The 20,673-nt window shown below is 35.5% G+C and overlaps 1 protein-coding gene across 1 annotated transcript; it reads left to right on the top strand.

Annotated features, from left to right (window-relative positions):
* Positions 1 to 14,649: 14,649 nt before the first annotated feature.
* Positions 14,650 to 15,588, top strand: LOC131395636 (olfactory receptor-like protein OLF2). The gene has a single exon (XM_058527492.1). The coding sequence runs from the start codon at positions 14,650 to 14,652 to the stop codon at positions 15,586 to 15,588; it is 939 nt and encodes a 312-aa protein (XP_058383475.1).
* The last annotated feature ends 5,085 nt before the right edge of the window (positions 15,589 to 20,673 follow it).

Genomic DNA, 20,673 nt, shown 5'->3' on the forward strand with positions numbered 1-20,673 from the left:
AACCAAATTAATGAAATGAAGGATAAAAATTATATGCTTATTTCAACAGATGGAGGAAAAAGATTGACAAAATTCAACATCCTTTCATAATAAAACTCAGCAAACTGAGTATAGAAGTAGCTTACCTCAACATAAATAAAGGCCACGTATGACAAGCCCACAGCTAACATCATACTCCACAGTGAAAGGTGAAATCTTTCACTCTTAGCTGAGGAACAAGACAAGGATGCCCATCCTTGCCACTTTTATTCAACATACATAGTACTGCAAGTCTAGGCCAGAGCAATAAGGAAAGAAAAGACATAAAAGGCGTCTAAATTGGAAAGGAAGAAATTAAATTGTCTCTTTTTGCAGATGACATAATATTATATATACAAACACCTAAAGAGTCCACCAAAAAATCTGTTAGAACTAATAAACAAATTCAGTAAAGTTCCTGGATAGAAAAATCAATATACCAAAATCAGTCGCATTTCTACACACTAATAATGATCTATCAGAAAGAGAAATTAAGAAAACAATCTTATTTACAATAACATAAAAAAATATAATAAGACATTAAGGAATAAATTTAACCAAGGAGGTGAAAGATCTGTACACTGGAAACTATAAGATATTGATGAGTAGTTGAAGACGACACAAGTGGAAAGATATTCCATGCTCATGCATCAGAAGAATTAATATTGTTAGTTTAATATCTGGAAGTGTGATGCCTCCGGGTTAATTCTACTTTCTCAAGATGACATTAGCTATTCAAGGTCTTGTTTGGTTCCATAAAAATTTTAGGATTGTTTTTTCCTATTTCTGTGATAAACACTACTGGAATTTCGATAGGGATTGCATTGAATATGTAGATCACTTTATGTAGTATAGATATTTTAACGATATTTGGAAAGGACAAAAAATTACACTCCGATGTGTCTCAACTTTGTAAAAATTGCAACGAATAAAAGCAAACTATTTCTTTTTAGAAAAAATAGAATCCTGGTTTTTCTTAAAGCCTCTTCCATGCACACATGCACACATGATCTATATTAGTTGAAACAGTCTCCAAAACCTCTTTATTTCTACTATTTTACCATCACCCACCAGTCTAGCCATTTAAAATATTTAAGAACAAATATGCAATTAGACACTACTCGTGCAAGTAGTGTTACTAGGACTGCAGGGTATATAGAAATAGCCAAACACTGCTATTATTTCTAAGGAGCTTACAATGTAGTAAAGGCCATATATATGAATAAAATAAACGTAATTTAAGAAAAAATGTGCTAAGTATAGTGGATGTTATCCAGTCATAAAATCATTGCAATCTGGATGGGTGACCTGATTGGAGGAATGAATCACGCATGCTTAATGAAAAAAAAGTATTTGATATAACCATTGAAGAATTGTTACTTTTTTAAGTGGGGAGGTAAAGGATATTGTCTCAGAAATGAAAGAGAAAAAACATAATTAAGGATAAATAACAATTAACAAAATAATCATCTTATTTATTAAATTTAAATTTCAACAGGATACATTATAATTGAGATGAATTAAGTAGAGGATCTATCTGAGTTTCATTAGATGTCTGATTTGACTGGAGGAAGATGGTGTAGACTCAGTGCAGCAATGAATCATACTATAAAAAATTATTTTACCTTCCTGGCATAGATCAACTTGGTGCGAGTGTGAAGAATTAAAAGTTCAGGCTTTGCTGGAATTGTTGCAACATTCACGGGAGAAAATACAAAACTAGAAATCTAATTAATCTCATGTTTACATGATACAGAAGGGTGAGAGCAAAGGCTTTAGAGATTTAAATCCTGAATGTCATTAAGTAAAAATAAAAAACGATCTGTCTGTGTTTTTCAGCTATCAGAGGTAAGCACAGAAGGACTTGCTTATCACAGGTAGGTTTCTGAGTCACCAAATTTAAAAAAATGAAGAATAAAAAATTGTACATTTGGAAAAATGAAGATAAAATATTTATAAAATTGTAAATAAATATTTTCACTTACTTCTTTTAGTTAATAGTCTGAAAGCTAATGGTAAAAAATGATATTTCTTGTTAAATCCTGGTGAATTCTATTCATTTTGATTACCAAATGAACAGTTTTACTTGCTTATATTTTAACCAAAATTAAGACTAAAAACTTTTTTAATCATTGTGGAAGGGTATATGCAAATGTAAGATTTTTTTCTCAGTAATAATTGAGATATCACAATACAAATACTAATTTGTTTAAATTCAACACCATATGAACCACACACCATATTTACTCGTCTAAAATAAAATCAGACAATCACTCATATTCCAACAAAAAGACATAGATGCATGCACACACACACGCAAACAGAAGCTTATATATCAAAAATGTATTTATTATTTCTGTTCTCATACCTATTTTTAATGAACGAGTCAGGGTTAAAATTTAAAAGGGTGGAAATGTAAGAGTTAAATTCTGTGGTTTCCACTTGTTTTTAGCATTTCTCTTTTACTGGCTAAGGGACATATCCTTTGGCACCAGACTGCTCCTACATGGAGGTAATAATAATGTGGCAAAGCAGTAATATATTCTAGAGAAAAGTTTATTAAAATATATTTAATATCTCAATAAATACTAAAAACAAGGTAGACCAAGAACAGTAGCACCATATTGTTCATTATATTTAAAACACAGATATGTTCACTGTGTATGAATTTAATAGACAGTCTTAAATCATGATTCTTAAGGAATTCAGTAAGTGTAATCACTTTAACACACAATTGGATATTTATTTTTTAAATACAGGCTGTATATTCCAGATTTGTCTTTAATTTAGGTGTTACTTTCCTATTATATTTCAATTGTAATGAGCTTTCAGTTAATGATTGACTGCTGAGACAGAGCAGTGAAGGTTCACACAAGCCACATACCTCACGGATGACATCCAATTTGAGAATCACGCTTTCTCAAAATCCTATCCCAGACACTTTAGCTTTTGTCAAGAACATAACAATGAAACTTGTATGGGCTATTTTCTGATGATAAAGAATATAATGTACTGAAATAAATTCTTATCCACTTACAGGTTATGTTTTTGTGAGTGTCAAGAAAGGTTAAAACTTTGATCTATCATTTTCTTGATCAATTCTGTAGACTTTTAGAAGAATAAAGAAGAATGGATAGGGAAAATTGCCCTTCCTTGTAGGAATTCCTTCTCTTGGGAATTAACAGTACCCTTGGGATCAAAGTGACCCTATTTACCATGTTTCTAATTGTTTATCTCATCACTATAAACACAAAGCACATTTTTCAAATGTTGTGAAAGAAATTAAAAAGTGCTTCCTGAAAATGGAGACAATTAATCTGGGATCTAAAAGATAAGTAGGAATTAACTGAGAGATGCAAGTAGATAGAGAAAGCATTCTGGGCAGATGAATCAGCAATTAGAGGGGCCCTGAGGTGAACAGAACCACGGCATTTTTCTGGAATTTAAAGAAAACCATTATGTTCTGGCTGACACCACATTTTCACCCAAAAGTATTTATTTGAAGATTCTGAGAGCTAAACTTTAGGTACGTTGACACAGATTTGTGTATTCTCACCAATACAACTTTCTAGATATTTTCCATTACTTATGTTTGTGCTTAAATTGAGTGTAGGGAGCAGTGATTACCAATCTTAATCTTCTCTCCAAACCAAGGATGAGTAATAATAGGTTAATTGGCAAAGAGAGTCTTTTTATACCTCCTTTCTCTGTTCATGGGTATATCCTAGTGAGATATTGTGGGCAGAGCAGCCCTCTACATGTGTCAATTCAACTTATCCTCCTAACCTTTCAATTTTTTTTAATATTGTGTTTAATAAACTTGCTCAGCCAGAAGGGAGCGTTAGTGGGTTAAATTAGGTTTGTTTGTATTCTTTCTATCTCATGCATCACCCAATAAACATTCCATCATAACAATTTCAAGTACATAAGTAGCAAATAAATAAATAAGAATAAATTAAAAACTTCTGCCCTAACTCAAAGTTCCATAAATGCAGCTCCCTTTTCTGTCTTGTTCATCAATATTTCTGTTTTGCTATTTATAATGCTTAGCCCCAGGATGCCATTCAAAAACATTGAATAAATGAATGAACGCCCCTTACAGAATTGATGTAAAAGAGCCTTTGTAAATTTACCAAAAAAAAAAAAAAACAAAAAACATATCCTTTATTTTATTTTATTCTAGTATGCTCATCTTAGTTGAAATCCATCTGTGCTTTGTGTCTTTTTTTTTTTTTAATTTTTTGTTTATTGTAGTAACATTGGTTTATAACATTGTATAAATTTCAAGTGTACATCATTTCCACTGCTGGGTATTTATCCAAAGAACTTGAAAACACCAATGCATAATGATATATGCACCCCTGTGTTCATTGCAGCCTTATTCACAATAGCTAAGACTTGGAAGCAACCTAAGTGCCCATCAAGGGACGAATGGATAAAGAAGATGTGGTATACACAATGGAATACTACTCAGCCATAAGAAACGATGAAATCCAGACATTTGTGACAACATGGATGGACATTGAGGGTATTATACAAAGTGAAATAAGTCAGAGGGAGAAGGTCAAATACCGTATGATTTCCTTCATTAAGTAGTAGATAATAACAACAATAAACAAACACATAGAGACAGAGATTGGATTGGTGGTTACCAGAAGGGAAGGGGGGAGGGGGGAGGGCGAAAGGGATAATTCGGCACATGTGTGTGGTGATGGGTTGTAATTAGTATTTGGGTGGTGAACATGATGTAATCTATGCAGAAATAGAAGTATAATGATGTGCTTCTTGTCTTTTGGCCTAGGGTGAGTAAGTATCAGTAAAAGGGATTATTTGATGTAGAAAACTTCTTGGATCCTCTATTGCTCATCATTCTGCCCCAATTATATTAGCGACATCCTCAGGATCAGCAGTTCTAGATTTATATTGGACCTCACAGACTGCTTACCAGACGCACTTCTCTTCCTGTAGATTTCCCTTCTTACCCTCACTGTGGAGAAAAGATAAGGTGTTATTGGCAACTGTACAGAAACTGCATGAATGGAGCGGGTAATGTACCTGGAACTTTTGCAAAAGCTGCTAGAAAAAATGACTCCGTCTCTGTTGAGGTGTTCATATCATTACTTAAAATTTAAAAACACAACTGAAATGCCCAATTGATACAGTTTAAGATGAAATGAGTGTTATTGACTTCAATATAAGAAAAATTTTTCTCTTTAATAAGAAAAAAATACAAAGACCAAAGTTGTGTTTACATTAGTATTCCATTTGTAATGATTTATATTGGCTCTCTGTGTATCTGTGAAATAAACTGGAACCATACACTAAACGCAAATTTAATAGTGGCCATTGCTGTGTAGCCAGATGTTAGGTAATCCTAATATTTATTCCAATAACTTAGTTATGTTAATAGCTTATGCTGTTCTCACAGTAATTAATTAACAATCAAGTTATTAAAAACCACAACACTATTTCGTGTTGTCAAGAATATTCATTTTATTTTAGGTTGCTGTCAAGAAAGGAACATTTAGACACTCTTTTCTGGTTCTGGGAGCAGAGTGTAATTGGTTACACGAGATTTGTTACTTAGGTCCTCTTCTCTCATTTTATGTATCCCTTTAGTGTATAAAATGTGCGGAGTGTTATGTATGTCAAACATGATGTGAATGAAACAATACAATAAAAACATGCGATTTTTGGCAGATTGTCTTCAATTACTAATTGAACAGGGTTTTGAGACAAGTAAAAACATTTTATTACTCTTAAATATTTTCTTTGTAATCTCAAATAATTTATTTCTTGTTCAAACAATATTTCATATATAAGGACCTCTATATCATTGCCCAAATCTCTTCCACACTTAACCTACTCTGTTAAAATATGTTAAATATATTCACATCTATAAAAAAACCTATTCATGTTTTGACAAAGTGGATTCACTGGTCATCTTTCATATATATGTTTAAGGAAAAAAAGATACTCTTTATATTTTTTGCTTTATCTTTTCCTTTAAAGATAGCGATTTAATAGCCTTTACATGATAAGAAAAGTAAGATTTTTTGTATTTGTTTCTGTTTTATTTTTGTTATAAGAAAATGATTATGATGATAAAAATTTTAAGAGAACAGGACTTTTAAGTGAAACAGAGTTGGGTTCAAATCTGTGTATGGGTTTCCCCTGCTATCCAAAAGTAGAGTGTTCCTATGAATTTTTTCTTAAACTGGACATGGCACAAAGTGAAGAAGCAATCACCATTAATTTATATGGAAAAAAAATTTGAGCACCCCCAGATCAAAAAATAACCTACCAAAATACATCCAGAGAAAGCACAGATGCTCACAGACAGTTCAAAGTTGTGGCGGCTTGACCCCAGATGCTGAGTGTAGTTCCCAGGGAAGGAGCTTAGCGATACCACTCTTGCTGCTGTGGGTGTGAGCTGCCTTTACAGGGGTTTCTTCAAAAGAAATGCTGAACACTGTTTTTGCTTTTCGCCTTTATTCGTAAAAGCAAAAATCATCTTTAGATTTCTTTCGGTTACTGAAAACAGGTAATAATATAGGTCTTTCATAAAAGTGAAGTGGCATAGAGGGAACTTTCAGATAGCAGGGGAAACCTGTACTATCATTTATGTGTTAGTTGTGAGACTTTCGATTACTTAATGTTGTTAAGCCTCACTTTCCTCATTTGTTTAACGTGGGCTTAATATATACATTACAAGTATATATATATACACACACATATCTGAGGTTGATCAAACGAGTTTCTAAGATCATTCAGAGCCAACTAACTCCCCATCAGGGACTAAATCTCTGATCCTGAAAGAAAAGATAATATCATTCATGGCATCATGTCATGAAGTGGAGTCTCCAGGATCCATCTTTATCCACCTTAGAGCTGCTCACCCAGTCTGTCAGATTCTGCTTGCAGATCATAGCCTCAGGTCATGTTTGGAGCTCTCTGCCCAGCCACCTTAAGACCTGTTTTTCCTGACCCTTCCCTCACTGTAGGTTAGAGCTGAGCAGAGATTTCTTCACAGCTACCCATGCTGGCCCTACCATTCCCATGCCCAGGCCAGATGCCTGAAACCACTTAATGATCTACATCCCAGACCCCACATTGCCAAGAAATGAGTTGAATTTATTAGTCCCGGAGTACCCCATTTTATGATATTCTGTGGGGCACTATCCCAAAAGTCATGGCTGAAATGGCACACTTAGCTGCAAAGGAACCAGTTTCTATGCATTGTGATGAGCCTGTGTGCTTTAGAGAATATTTCCTGCTCATTATTTAGGAAGAAACACTTGGTTCTCATCACCTTCAGGCTGCCATTCCATTCTTCCCTATTGAAAGACCACATTGGTCAGAGCCCTACCTCACCACCGATCTGTATGAACAAAACTCTTCTTGGAGAATTCGTTGTCATTGCAATAAATGGAACTGTGGCTTTGATTCATAACCCACCATACAGTTTCACTATCAGAAGGCTTTCCTCTCTAGTTTATGCTTCCTCACTACTGAACCTCAACTGCGAGTTTAACACTTTCCTTAGATTTTCCAATCTTACCTTCTCTATGGGTCATGTTCTAGCCACTGACAACACTATCATCCCACGTTTTGTAGCTTCCAGTTTCTATCTCTGGCTCCCAGTGCATAGGCTCCTTCAGTAATTGTGTGCAGTGAGTCAATGTTATAGCTCCATTCCTTCACTCTTGTTGCTTATTTCCGCTCAGGCTTTGGTATCTGTAAATGTAAGCACAACCAGTGGTGACAATTAGGGTCTATGTACAATGATAAAAGCAGTAGCTCCATACGGATGAAAAGCTGGTTAGCAAAATTTGTTAGATCAAAACATTAATAATTCTCAGTATAGACAAGTGTGTGAATCTTCCTTATGAGGCAGCAAATTTAACCTAGCTTGAAATCTCCTGTAGAAATGTGCTAGGACCTGGAGAAGCAGTGACAACTAAATTGAGTGTGAATCTGTTCTCTCAACTCACTATAATTGTGACCTTCAAACATCACCTTTTCTCTTCAGGCCTGTTTCCACTTTCTCAGAAAAGGGACTTAAGCTGAATCATCTTTATTAAACATTCCAGTTACCACATTTTGTATCTATATTGGTATATCCATCAACTCCTATACCCATTTGTATTTGAGGTGATTAAAAGAGAGCAGATGAGTGGGAATATATTGACATCAATGGAAAACATCACATCTCTAGGCCATTTTGACATGAAATGTAGTTCTCGTGATGACAGATGGACAGCATAGGTTGCAGGAGCCCCCAAACCACAAAACTGAATGCATTTAACTGGCCTTGTATTCTGCATTGTGACTTTGAGACACTTCATAAAAGCGGGTATTCAACTTTGATCAGGGAAATCAAATATGCCACACAATGGCTAAAAGTAAAATGAAAGATGATGTTAAGTATCAGTGAGGATGAGGAAGAGCCAGAGGACTCACACAGAGTGTGATAGTGTAAGTGTGGACTGGCAAAATTCATAGAAATCTTTATGATGTTATTTACTAAATCTAAATTTTGCATACACTCACACTCACACATATTTTCAACTCCTGATTTTATATGCAAGATAAGTGAGTGCCTATTTCTATGAAAAGACATGGACAAGAATGTTCACATTATTATTATTGGTGATAGAAGAAGAGAAAACAACTCAACTGCCTATCAACACGAAGGTAAATAAATAAATAATGATAGATTTGTACAAAAGAGCCCACACAACAGTGAGATTGGATGTGCTACAACTGCATCCATCCAACAGTGATGGATTGCACAAGTATGTTGTTGAATGAAACAGTGCATACTGTACACACCCACTTCTGTGTGGTTCGAAGAAATAGAAACTAGTCTATCATAATAAATGTCAAGAAAATAGCCACTCTTTGGGGGTAAAAGATTATTTACAAAAGGGAGCATGTAGAAGGCTTCGGTGAAGCCGAAGGTGAACAGAAGGTAATGTTCTGTTTCTTGGTCTGGGTTCTGGTTAGAGGGGTATTTTTTTTTTAATATATCTACCTGTATACTTATCATTTAGATATTCTCTTTATGCACCTTACATATCAAAAAGGCTTTCAAAAAGCAAAGTCTATACCCTATTAGCTTATAAGAAACCTCAGAAATTTATTATAAATTTTTATCTAATCTACGCAGAGGTTGAAATGTAATGATGCACACCTGAAATTTGTATAATGTTATAAACCAATGTTACTGCAATTAAAAAAAAATCAGTCTTTCAGGTGTATATCCTTGTATTTTGAGTTCTGTATACACTGCATCGTGTTCATCACCAAAATTCTGGTTTCCATCTGTCACCATATGGTATACAGAAGTGAAAATGTAATGATGCACACCTGAAATTTATATAATGTTATAAACCAAGGTTAACTCAATTAAAAATAAATAAATAAATATATTTTTATCTCTATTAATGCCTCATATAAAATGAAGTTCAACATATTTTTGTAAAATAAATAGCATAACTTTCATAGAATATTTCAGAGAGTAACCATCTCTTTTGTTATTAATTATTGCTCCATTTTTTTAAAGCAAAGATGTCTTATCCAAACCATGAGTGCCTCTAATACTGTTTCCAGGAACAAGGAGATTTATGGTCAACCTTGTTTTCTTTAGTATCATCATCATGTCCTGAATTTATTTGATATGGCCCATGCTTCTGGGCAGACAACCATCTTCTGGAAGAAGGAGTTTATAAGTAGACAGTTGCCTACATAGTATTATATTTATTGACACCAGTGATACCAGGAAAGCCATGTAGATTTCAAATTTTTCTCTCATTTCTTTGTCTTTGAGGTCTTAAATTCTGCCTTAAGTCTTTTCCGCTATAGTTAAAGAAAGCCATTCTTTATTAACACACAAACACTTTAGGGAGTAATTTAGATTATCCAATTTTCAGCAAGATGGTGTTACTCATGCTCCATGTTTAATGGGGAGTGGGAGTTAGACTACATGTTCTGGTGGGGCTGCCATTAGTCTGGATCCTGCCTAAACTGTGTAGCCTCAGGAAATTGACATCCCTGGAGACAGGAAGCACCTGAGGGAAAATGAGTATGAGAGGAAGATGACCAAGTTTGACTCCTCCTCCTCCAAAATGCTCCAGAGAAGTAGAGAATTGCGTAACACTATTAGGGATCAGAAATATATGGTTTTCTTATGTATCTTATAAAAAATTAGTAGTAATTACTTAGCTGGTTTGAGATTTGTCTCAACAATATTTTCCACAGGAGTATATTTGGTATTTTAGTATTGAGGTCATCACACAAAGAAAAGCAATAAGATTGAAAGAAATTGAAAGTTGTAACTAAAATCACATTTCATAAATTAAAAATATATTAATTTCATTGAATTTTGCCTGAAGAGCGTTCCAGCTTTTTAGAAAGCTGGGAACTTCATAACAACAAATTAGGGAAACACATGAACAAAAATAACTGCAAAACCTATGTTTGTGTTTAGTCCAGGTGAGGTTTCAGAAGAATTACAAAACCACCTGAAGTATTGCAATGCATCAACTGGTGTATATCTCGCAGATATTACTTTTTGTTTGAATAAATTTTGCATTTACAGACTCTTTGGTAATACATTAACTGCATTAAGACTCAAGCTGTGCAGCTAATGTACATGATCGTTATACATATTCTTGAATATCAATCAACACTAGATGGTTAAAGAACACATCTGACCTACACTTATAAGTGCGCAACAATGCTTCCCACACATGGTAAAACATTACTCAATAAGTGGACAGCACAGAGATTATCACCCTAAATTGCCAGACTGCACAATGTCAAAGGACAGCAACTTAGTGATTTTCTATTTGGGTCCTGGAACTAAGCCACGCAGCCTCCCTCCACGTCACTTTCTCTTCACATCAACAATAATAATATTCAATGCCAGGCTGATATAAATAAAAGAAATTACCTCCCAATTTGGCAACCCTTTTGCCCTCAATCACTGTTGAGATTCTACCATGGTTTACAAGTGGGACTTGAAAGGTCGCTCAGTTTGCTCAGAAATCTAGGAGTTTATCGGTCATTAATTTTGTTATTTTTTGTGTGTCGTTTTAACATAAACACACTACAACATTCTATAAGAGTATTTCAGAGGGTTATCTTTGAAGATGAATTGTTTCATTGCACAGCGTTCAGGAATCTATTGTGAGCAATTTCTATGGATTCAATGAATCTTAATGTCTATGGGACTGTAGAAGATTACTTATCACCACTACGTTTCAATTTCTGTTTCATAGTGTGAGGTTGTTAGAGAAAACTCAGTACATATGTGATAATATATAAAACATATATAAAACATATGATACTGTGTGGTGATAATTAGATAATATGAAACAATTACGAGTGGTAAGAAAGACAAAATTTCCTTTATTTAAAGTCAAATTGCTTTGCTCCCAAAGGCCTTTTGTTAGAATTCATTTTAAGGAAATACCTGGTTATGATAAATTAAGTATGTAGAATTTTACACATATCAGAATTTTTGTGATGTGAAAAATTGTATATAAACCAAGTGTCCATTAGCAGAGGACATATTCTATATATATTATAGATATGTACATATATATATGTATTCTAGAATATGATGTATTATATCATATATAGTATGTGATATATATCACATTAAAATGGTATATTATATATAATTTTATTCTGGTATGATTTTTGTTTTTATTGTTGTTTTAATAGTTTATAACATTGTGAAATTTTTGGTTGTACATTCTTGTTTGTCCATCACCATATATATGTCTCCCTTCATCCCTTATGCCCACCCCCTACTCCCATTGCCCCTGGTAATCACAATACAGTTTTCTCTGTCCATGTGTTGGTTTATATTCCACATATGAGTGAGATCATACAGTGTTTGTCTTTCTCTTTCTGGCTTATTTCACTTAACATAATACCATCTGGGCCCATCCATGTTGTTGTAAATGGGACAATTTTGTCTTTTTTATGGCTGAGTAGTATTCCATTGTATATATGTACCACATCTTCTTGATCCAATCATCAGTCAAGGGACACTTAAGTTACTTCTCCTTCTTGGCTATAGTGAATCATGCTGCAATGAACATAGGGGTGCATAAGCCTCTTTGGATTGTTGATTTCAGGTTCGTTGGATAGATTCCCAGTAGTGAGATAGCTGGACCACAGGGTATTTCTATTTTTAGTTCTTTGAGGAATCCCCCTACCGTTTTCCACAGAGGCTGCACCAGTTTGCATCCCCACCAGCTGTGTATGAGGGTTCCTGTTTCTCCACATCCTCTCCAACATTTGTTATTTTTTGTCTTGGTGATTATAGCCATTCTAATGGGCATGAGGTGATATCTTAGTGTTTTGATTTGCATTTCCCTGATGATTAGTGATGTTGTACATCTTTTAATGTGCCTATTTGCCATCAGTATATCTTCTTTGGAGAAGTGTCTGTTCAAAAATTAAACATCAAATAGTATAGGAAAAATGTCTAGTTATCCCTAGGCAGTATGAAAACTGTCAGTTTATTGTTTTTGGTTTTACAAGAATCTTTATTTTGTGACTGTGTTTAATGAAGAGTGTTTGTGTATGTGTGTCTAAGTGAATGAGTGTGAGTGGGTGTGTGTTTTGTAACTAATGGAATTACAATAAAATGCTTATATAGGGATTGAGGAACAGGAAATAAAATATATCATTGACTGGAGTAATTTGACTATAGACAAATAAGTATAACATCAGTCATTAAGGTACAGAGGGAAAGAAGAAAATTTTTATAAAAAGGCCCGTATTTCTTTTGAAATCACCCTAACTGTATGAAATATCAAATTATAAGTCATATTATTATATTTGTCACTTATTCCTGAGAGACCAAGTGTTCAACACCCAGGGACCAGACACGAAGAGGGTTATATAACCCAGTCAGTCAGGAGACGATGCTGAACCTCCTACAGACCGAACTGCATGCAACAGAGGAGTCAGTAGTTCTGGGCCAGGTACTAATAATTTTTGTTGTTTCTCTGATTTATATTTTAGATTTCTTTGGTTCTTTTATCCTTTTTTACTGAAAGTATGTTATAAAATCAAAGGAGGATATACACACTTTTAGTCTGCACACTTATTATAATTACTTTTATCAATCTATTTTTTTAAATACACATATACATAAATAGAGAATATAATAAAATGCAAGTATGGATTGCGGAGGTGGTTGTACATTTTTTATTATCTTAAATCTCTTCCCTGTACTTTTATATAACTTTAAAAATATTTTCATTTTTACAGGAAAGTACTTTTTTTAATGATGTATTTAGAGAGACAAATATTAAAATGAGTTTAGGCCAAGGGTGTGAAGACCTGCACATCGATCATTAGATCATTATTCAGATGTTCTTTTTCTGTCCTTCATCCACTGTTAACTCCACTTTTCTTATATTGTGACAGAACAGAAGAGATCATGTATGACATCACATATAACATAGCTGATTTGGGTAAAATATAACAGCTGGACATAAAATTCAACTGACCTCCCAAGGACCACGGATTCTTTTAAACCAAAGGGAGGTAGATTTCAGAGATACTCAAAAGAAATGGGGGTCAAAGAAAACAAACAATACTACCAATTTTAGGGATTGGGATGGGGCACAGTTCAGACATAACTCTCTAGACATGGTGGGACTGTAGACACCTAAGGACTTCTATCAAGTGTCTGAGACATCAGGTATTCTGGAGCATAGGTCATGCAGATCCCAGTCCACTGGGGCAGAGGGACTCACACAGTAACCATACTCCCTTTCTCGCCTCTCTATGACCTGTGTTACCAGTATCCAAACAATTATGTCCCAAACATTATCTCCCCTGAGCCACAGCAGTTGTCAGAGGGGGCCTGGTCAGCCCTAACATATTCCTGCCTGTGCCCTCTAGAGAGTCATTCAAGGAGACTCTTCCATCCTCTTTTCCAGCAACTACCACCCTCCCTGCTCCAGTGGGCCTTGGATCACATCTATTTCTATCCCTTGTTTATTGAGGCTGAATAATACCTGAGGGGTTAATGGATAAGGGTGTAACGTTATACCCAGGAATCTTCCATAATTCTGCCTGCTCCAGAATTGTGGATGATGAGGGAAAGATAAAGACATACATTCATTACGTGCATTTCTTACTTAACTATGTTTCTCTAATACAGCATGTAAAACATTTCTACAATATTAAAAACAAAACCAATCTTTTGAGAATACTTGAGCTTTCTGGACCAACTAATTATAAGAACTATTGTCTCAACTCTGAGGACAGCAATTTCTTAATCTATAAGATAGAAGTAGCAAAAATTATCATAAATACTTACATAGGTTGGGGTGGAAATAGCATGATTTAATTTGAATGAAAGTATGCTACAAACTCTCTACAGTGTCATATAAATGTAGGTGATATTATTTTCATTCAACATTTTAGCTTTTCAGGAAAGTCAATTAGCCCCAAGCAGTCCTAGCATTGTTTGTCTCTTTTTCTAATTACTGAAAAACAGAATGGACGAGCAGTTGAACTGTTAAGGTAGTCAAGTGAACGTACCCCTCACTTCCATTTCCTTCTTTCATAACTAGGGATTTGCAGACCTGAGTGATGGCTGTTGAGAACTGCACTGTGTTCACTGACTTCATGCTCCTGGGACTTTCTGACAGACAGGAGGTGCAGCAGGGGCTCTTTGTGCTCTTTCTGCTGGTTTATGGCCTCACTGTGATTGCCAATCTAGGGATGATCCTGCTCATCAAGATGGAGCCCAGACTCCACACGCCCATGTATTATCTCCTGAGCAATCTGTCTTTCTGTGATGTCTGCTTCTCCTCCACTGTCTCTCCCAAGATGCTGACTGATTTCTTATTTGAGCAAAAGAGAATTCCGTATATTATATGTGCAATTCAGATGTATTTTTTTGGGGCCTTTGCAGATGTGGAATGTCTCATGTTGGCTGTCATGGCGTACGACCGTTATGTAGCCATTTGCAATCCACTTCTTTATACAACTGCCATGTCCAGGAGAGTCTATACCCAGCTAGTGGCCATTGTCTACATGGAAAGTTTGATGGATTCAGCAATCAACACCTTTTGCACATTTCGATTGTCATTCTGCACTTCTAATGTCATCAATCACTTTTTCTGTGACTTCCCACCCTTATTAGCCCTGTCCACCTCAGATACATCCATCAATCAGATAGTGATGTTCACTTTCAGTACCTGTGTCATGGGCTGCAGCATCATCACTGTCCTCCTCTCCTACAGCTACATCATAACTACTGTCCTTAGGGTGAACTCAGCTGAGGGGAGACGCAAAGCCTTCTCTACGTGCACCTCCCACTTAACTGCTGTGGCTATATTTCACGGCACACTCCTGTTCATGTATTTGCGACCCAGCTCCAGTTACTCTATGGACACGGACAAATTGGCCTCTGTTTTCTACACAGTCGTCATCCCTATGTTAAACCCACTGATCTACAGCTTAAGAAATAAGGATGTGAAAGGTGCCCTGAAAAAAGCAATTGACACTAACCTATGTTCTGGGTGAAACCTTGTTTTCACCCAAAAGTATTCATTTAAAGATTCTGTGAAGTACAGTTCAGGTTCTTTGACAGCCTCATAGGTCTCACCAGTGTATCTTTTAGATATTTTCCATTACTCATCTTTGTTCCTAATTTGAGAGTATGGAGCAGTCATTACTGATTTTAATCTTCTCCCCAAACTGGAAGTGTAGTCATTGGTTAACTTGCAAAGAGAGTCCTTTTATACCTCCCTTCTCTGTTCATGGGTATGACCTAGTGAGATATCATGTACCGAGCAATCTCTCATCTCCATGTCAATGCAACTTATCATCCTTAAGTTTGCAATGATTTTTTTTTAAACTATGGTCAGCCAGCAGGGAGTGTTAGTGTGTTAAATTAGGTTTATTTGTATCCTTTCTATGTACTAGTATCACTCTATCAATGTTCCATCATAGCACTTAGAAGTATGTAAGTGGTAAATGAATGAATAAGAATAAATTAAAAACTCCTACCCTAACTCAAATTTCCATAAATGCAGGTCCCTTTCTTGCATTGTTTCCCAATATTTCTACTTTGTTATTTACAATGCTGGGCTCCAGGATGCCATTCAAAAACACTTATTGAATAGATGAGTGAGTGTCCCTTGCTAAACTGATGCAAAATGAGGTTTGTAAACTTACCAAAAAGAAAAAAACCTCTCCTTTTATTTTATTTTATTCTAGTGTGTTCCTCGGAGATGGAGTCCATCTATCCTTCTTGTCTTTCAGTCTAGGCTAAATAAGTATCATGGACAGGGACCATTTGATGTAGAAAACTTCTCGGATCCTCTATTCCTCATCATTCTGCTCCAATTATATCAGCAGACATCCAGGATCAATAGCTCTAGATTTGTATTGCACTTCACAGTCAGCTTATTAGCCTGTGGATTTCCCTTCTTGCCCTTGCTCTGGAAATCAGAGATGGTACTATTGACAACTGTACACAAACTGCGTGAATTGAAGTTGGGGTAATATACCAGGACCTTTGCCAAAGGTCACTAGAAAAGAGGACTCTATCTCCCTTGAGGTGTTTATAGCATTATCCTAGTTAAAATTTCAAAAAGAACTGAAATGCCTGATTGATATGGTTTAAGCTGAAAGAAAGAAGTATTAACATAAATATGTGTTTAATGGAAAAACAAAGAAAAAAGTAGAATTTATGTTAGTATTCTATTTGTAATGATTTATACCGGCTCTCTGTGTATCTGTGAAATAAACTGGAACCTGTTTCTACAAACAGTTTTAATAGTGGACTAGCGGAATAGCTGGATGTCAGGTAATCTTAATATTTATTCCAAAAACTTAAGTTAATTGCTATGCTATTCTCACTGTAATCAATTGACAATCCAGTTATGGAAAGCATGACACTATTTTAGGTTGTCAGGGCTCTTCTTTTTATTTTGAGTTGTTGTCAAGAAAAGAACATGGAGACACTCTTTTCTGGTTCTGTGAGCAGAGAGTAATGGGTTATACAAGGTTTTTCGTTTAGGTCCTCTTCCCTAATTTTACATGTCCCTTTGGTGTACAAATTGTGCTGAGTGTTACGTACTTCAAACATCATGAGAATGAAATGACAGCAAAACCATGAGGCCCCCAGCAGATTACTGGTCTTCAATTCCTAATTGAACAGAGTTTTAAGACAAATAAAAGTATTTTATTACTCAAATATTTTCTTTTATAATCTCAAAGAATTTATTTCTTGTTCATAGAATATTTTACTTATCAAGATCTCCATATCTTTGCCCAAGCCCCTTCCACACTTAATCTACTTTATTAAAATATATGAAATATATGCATATCTACAAAATGAAACCTAGTCAGGTTATGATACATTGGATTCATTGGCCATCATTCACATACATGTTTAAGGGGAAAAAAAGGTATCCCCTACTTTTTTATCTATATCATTTCCTTTAAAGACACTGATATAACAGCTTTTACACATCGTCAGAAAAGCAGGATTTTTTGTCTTTATTTCTGTGTTATTTTTATTTTAAGAAAATGATCAAGATGAGAGAGATTTTAAGAAAAGAACTGGAATATGAAGTGAGACAGACTTGAATTCAAATCTACATATAGGTTTCCCCTGCTATCTAAATGTAGTGCGTTTCTATGAAATCTTTCACAAACCGGAAATGGCATAAAGTGAAGTAATTACCATCAACTTATATGGGAACAATTTTTGAACATTCCTAGATCAAAAAATAACCTACCAAAACAAATCGAGAGAAAGCACAGATGCTCACAGACATAGTTCAAAGCTGTGGCAGCTTGATGTTGAGATGCTGAGTGCAGTTCCCAGAAAGAGCTTGGCGGTGCCATTGTCGCTTGCTCCCGGTTCCTGCTTCCTCTATAAGGACTGCCTGCAAAACAAACACCGAACACTATTTCTGTGTTTTGTCTTTATTCATGGAAGCAAACATCCTCTTCAGATTTCTTTCCATTAGGGAAAACAACAAGTTATGTAGGTCTTTCATAAAAGTGAAGTGATGTGAAGCAAACTTTCCAATAGCAGTGGAAACCTGTCCTATCATTTACTTGTTAGTTGCATGACCTTAGATCACTTAATTTTGTTAAGCCTCAGCTCCCTCATCTCTTTAACATGGGTTTAATTGATACATTATAAGGGTATGTATACACACACATATATATGTATATACATGTATATATATCTCGTTATCATCAGCTGTCAGCTATACATATATCCTTATAACCTCAGGTATATATATATCTGAGGTTGATCAAGAGAGTTTCTAAGATCACACACAGCCTACTAATTTCCCATCAGAGACTAAATCCCTGGTACTGAAAGAAAAGATGGTATCATTCATGGTATCAGGCCATGAAAAGGAGTCTCCAGAATCCACCTTCATCCACTTTAGAGCCTGCTCACCCAGTTGGTCAGATTCCAGTTGCAGATCCTTGCCTCCAGTCATGTTTGGAGCTCTCTGCCCACCCACCTTAGGACTCATTTTTCCTGACCCTACCTTCACTCCTGAGCTGAGCAGAGATCTCTTCACAGCTACCCATGCTGGCTACACCATTCCCAATCCAGGCTGGATGCCTGAAACCACTCTGCGTATCTAAGTCCCAGACCCCACATAGCCAAGAAATGAGTTGAGATCATTAATCCCAGAGTACCCCATTTTATGTTATTCTGTGGGGCCCTATCCCAAGAGTCGTGGCTGAAATGGCACACTTAGCTGCTAAGGCACAAGTATCTATGTATTGTGATGAACCCATGGACTTTGGAGAATATTTCCTGCTCATTATTTAGGAAGAAGCACTTGATTCTCATCAGCCCCGTGCTGCCATTCCATTCTTCCCTATTGAAAGCACACATTCGACAGAGACTTACCTCACCACTGATCTGTATGGACAAAACCCTTCTGAAAATTAGTTTACATTACAATAAATGGAACTGTGATATCGATTCATATCCAACATACAGTTTCACTGTCAAAAGGCCTTCCTCTCTAGTTCATGCTCCCTCACTGCTCAACCTCTCCTGTGGCTTTAAAGTTTTCTTTAGATTTTACAGTCATACCTTCTCCATGGGTCATGACCCAGCCACTCACCAAACTATCATCCCACCTTTTGTAGGTTCCATTTCCCATCTCTGGCTCCCAGAGCATAGCCTCCTTCAGTAACTGTGTATAATCAGTCAGTGTTATAGGTCAATTCCTTCATTGTAGTTCCTTATTTTTCCTCAGGCGTTGGCATTCCTAAACATAAGCATAACCAATGATGACAATTAGGATCTATATATAATGATACAAGCAATTAGCTCCATACTGGTGAAAAGCTGGTTAGCAAAATTTGTTAAATCAAAACAGTAATAATTCTCACTGTATCTATAAGTGTTTGGCTCTTTCTTCTGAGGCAGCGAATATAACCTAGCTTGAAATTTTCTGTGGAAGTGTGATGTGAACTGGAGAAGCAGTGACAACAAAATTGAGTCTGAATCTCTACTCTCAACTGACTATAACTCTGACCTTCAACAAACCACTTTTTCCTTTAGGCCTCAGTTTCCCCTCTGTCAAAAAAGGGGCTTAAACTGAATAATCTTTATTAAATATTCCAGCTATCACGTTCTGTATCTATACTGGTATAAATCTATCAGTGCCTATACCTATTTCATCTGGGAATGATTAAAAAGAAGCAGATGGTTGGGAATATATTCATTTCAATGGAAAACATTCCACCTCTGGGCCATTTTGACCTGCAATGGAGGCGACAATGATGACAGATTGATAGCACGGGTTGCAGGATCCCCAAAACCTTGGAGCTGAACCCATTTAACTGGGCTTCTATTCTACATTTTGAGTTTGAGACACTTCATAAAAGCGGATATGCAACTTTATTAGTCATCAGGGAAATCAAATACTCTACATAATGGGGAAAATTAAAATGAAAAACAGCATTAAGTATTGGTGAGAATGTGGAACAGCCAGAGGACTCACACAGTGACAGTGTGATAGTGGGAGTGTGTGTTAGCATACTTCACAGAAAACTGTAGGATGATGTTTACTAAATCTAAGTTTTATATACACCTACACTTACACATAATTTCAAATCTTGGTTTTTTGCATAAGATAAATGAGTATCTGTCTCTACCAAAAGACATGTACAAGAATGTTCACATTAACATTATTGGTAACAGAAAAAGAGAAACAACTTAACTGCCTATCAACATGAAAGTAAATAAATAAATACTGATATATTGGTACAAAAAATACTATACAACAATGAGATTGAATGTACTACACCTTCATCCATCCAACATGGATGGATTGAACAATTATGTTGTGGAATGAAACAATGCATACTGTAGGCATTCACTTATGTGTGGTTCAAAAAATAGAAACTAATCATGATAAAAGTCAAGAAATAATTACTCCTTTGGAGTAAGAGATTAGTGATGGGAGGGAGCATCTAGAAGGTTTGGTTGATTCTGGTAATGTTCTGTCTCTTGGTCTGGGTCCTAGTTACAGGGGTATTTTTTTTTTTTAATTTATCTAGCTGTATACTTAACATTTAAGTAGTCTCTATATGTACATACATATCAAAAAA

This window comes from Diceros bicornis, chromosome 31, assembly GCF_020826845.1.
Source record: "Diceros bicornis minor isolate mBicDic1 chromosome 31, mDicBic1.mat.cur, whole genome shotgun sequence".
Classification (NCBI taxonomy): domain Eukaryota; kingdom Metazoa; phylum Chordata; class Mammalia; order Perissodactyla; family Rhinocerotidae; genus Diceros; species Diceros bicornis.

Bases quoted from the DNA above. Each gene is read 5' to 3' on its own strand.
- LOC131395636 (XM_058527492.1), top strand. From the start codon at position 14,650: ATGGCTGTTGAGAACTGCACTGTGTTCACTGACTTCATGCTCCTGGGA.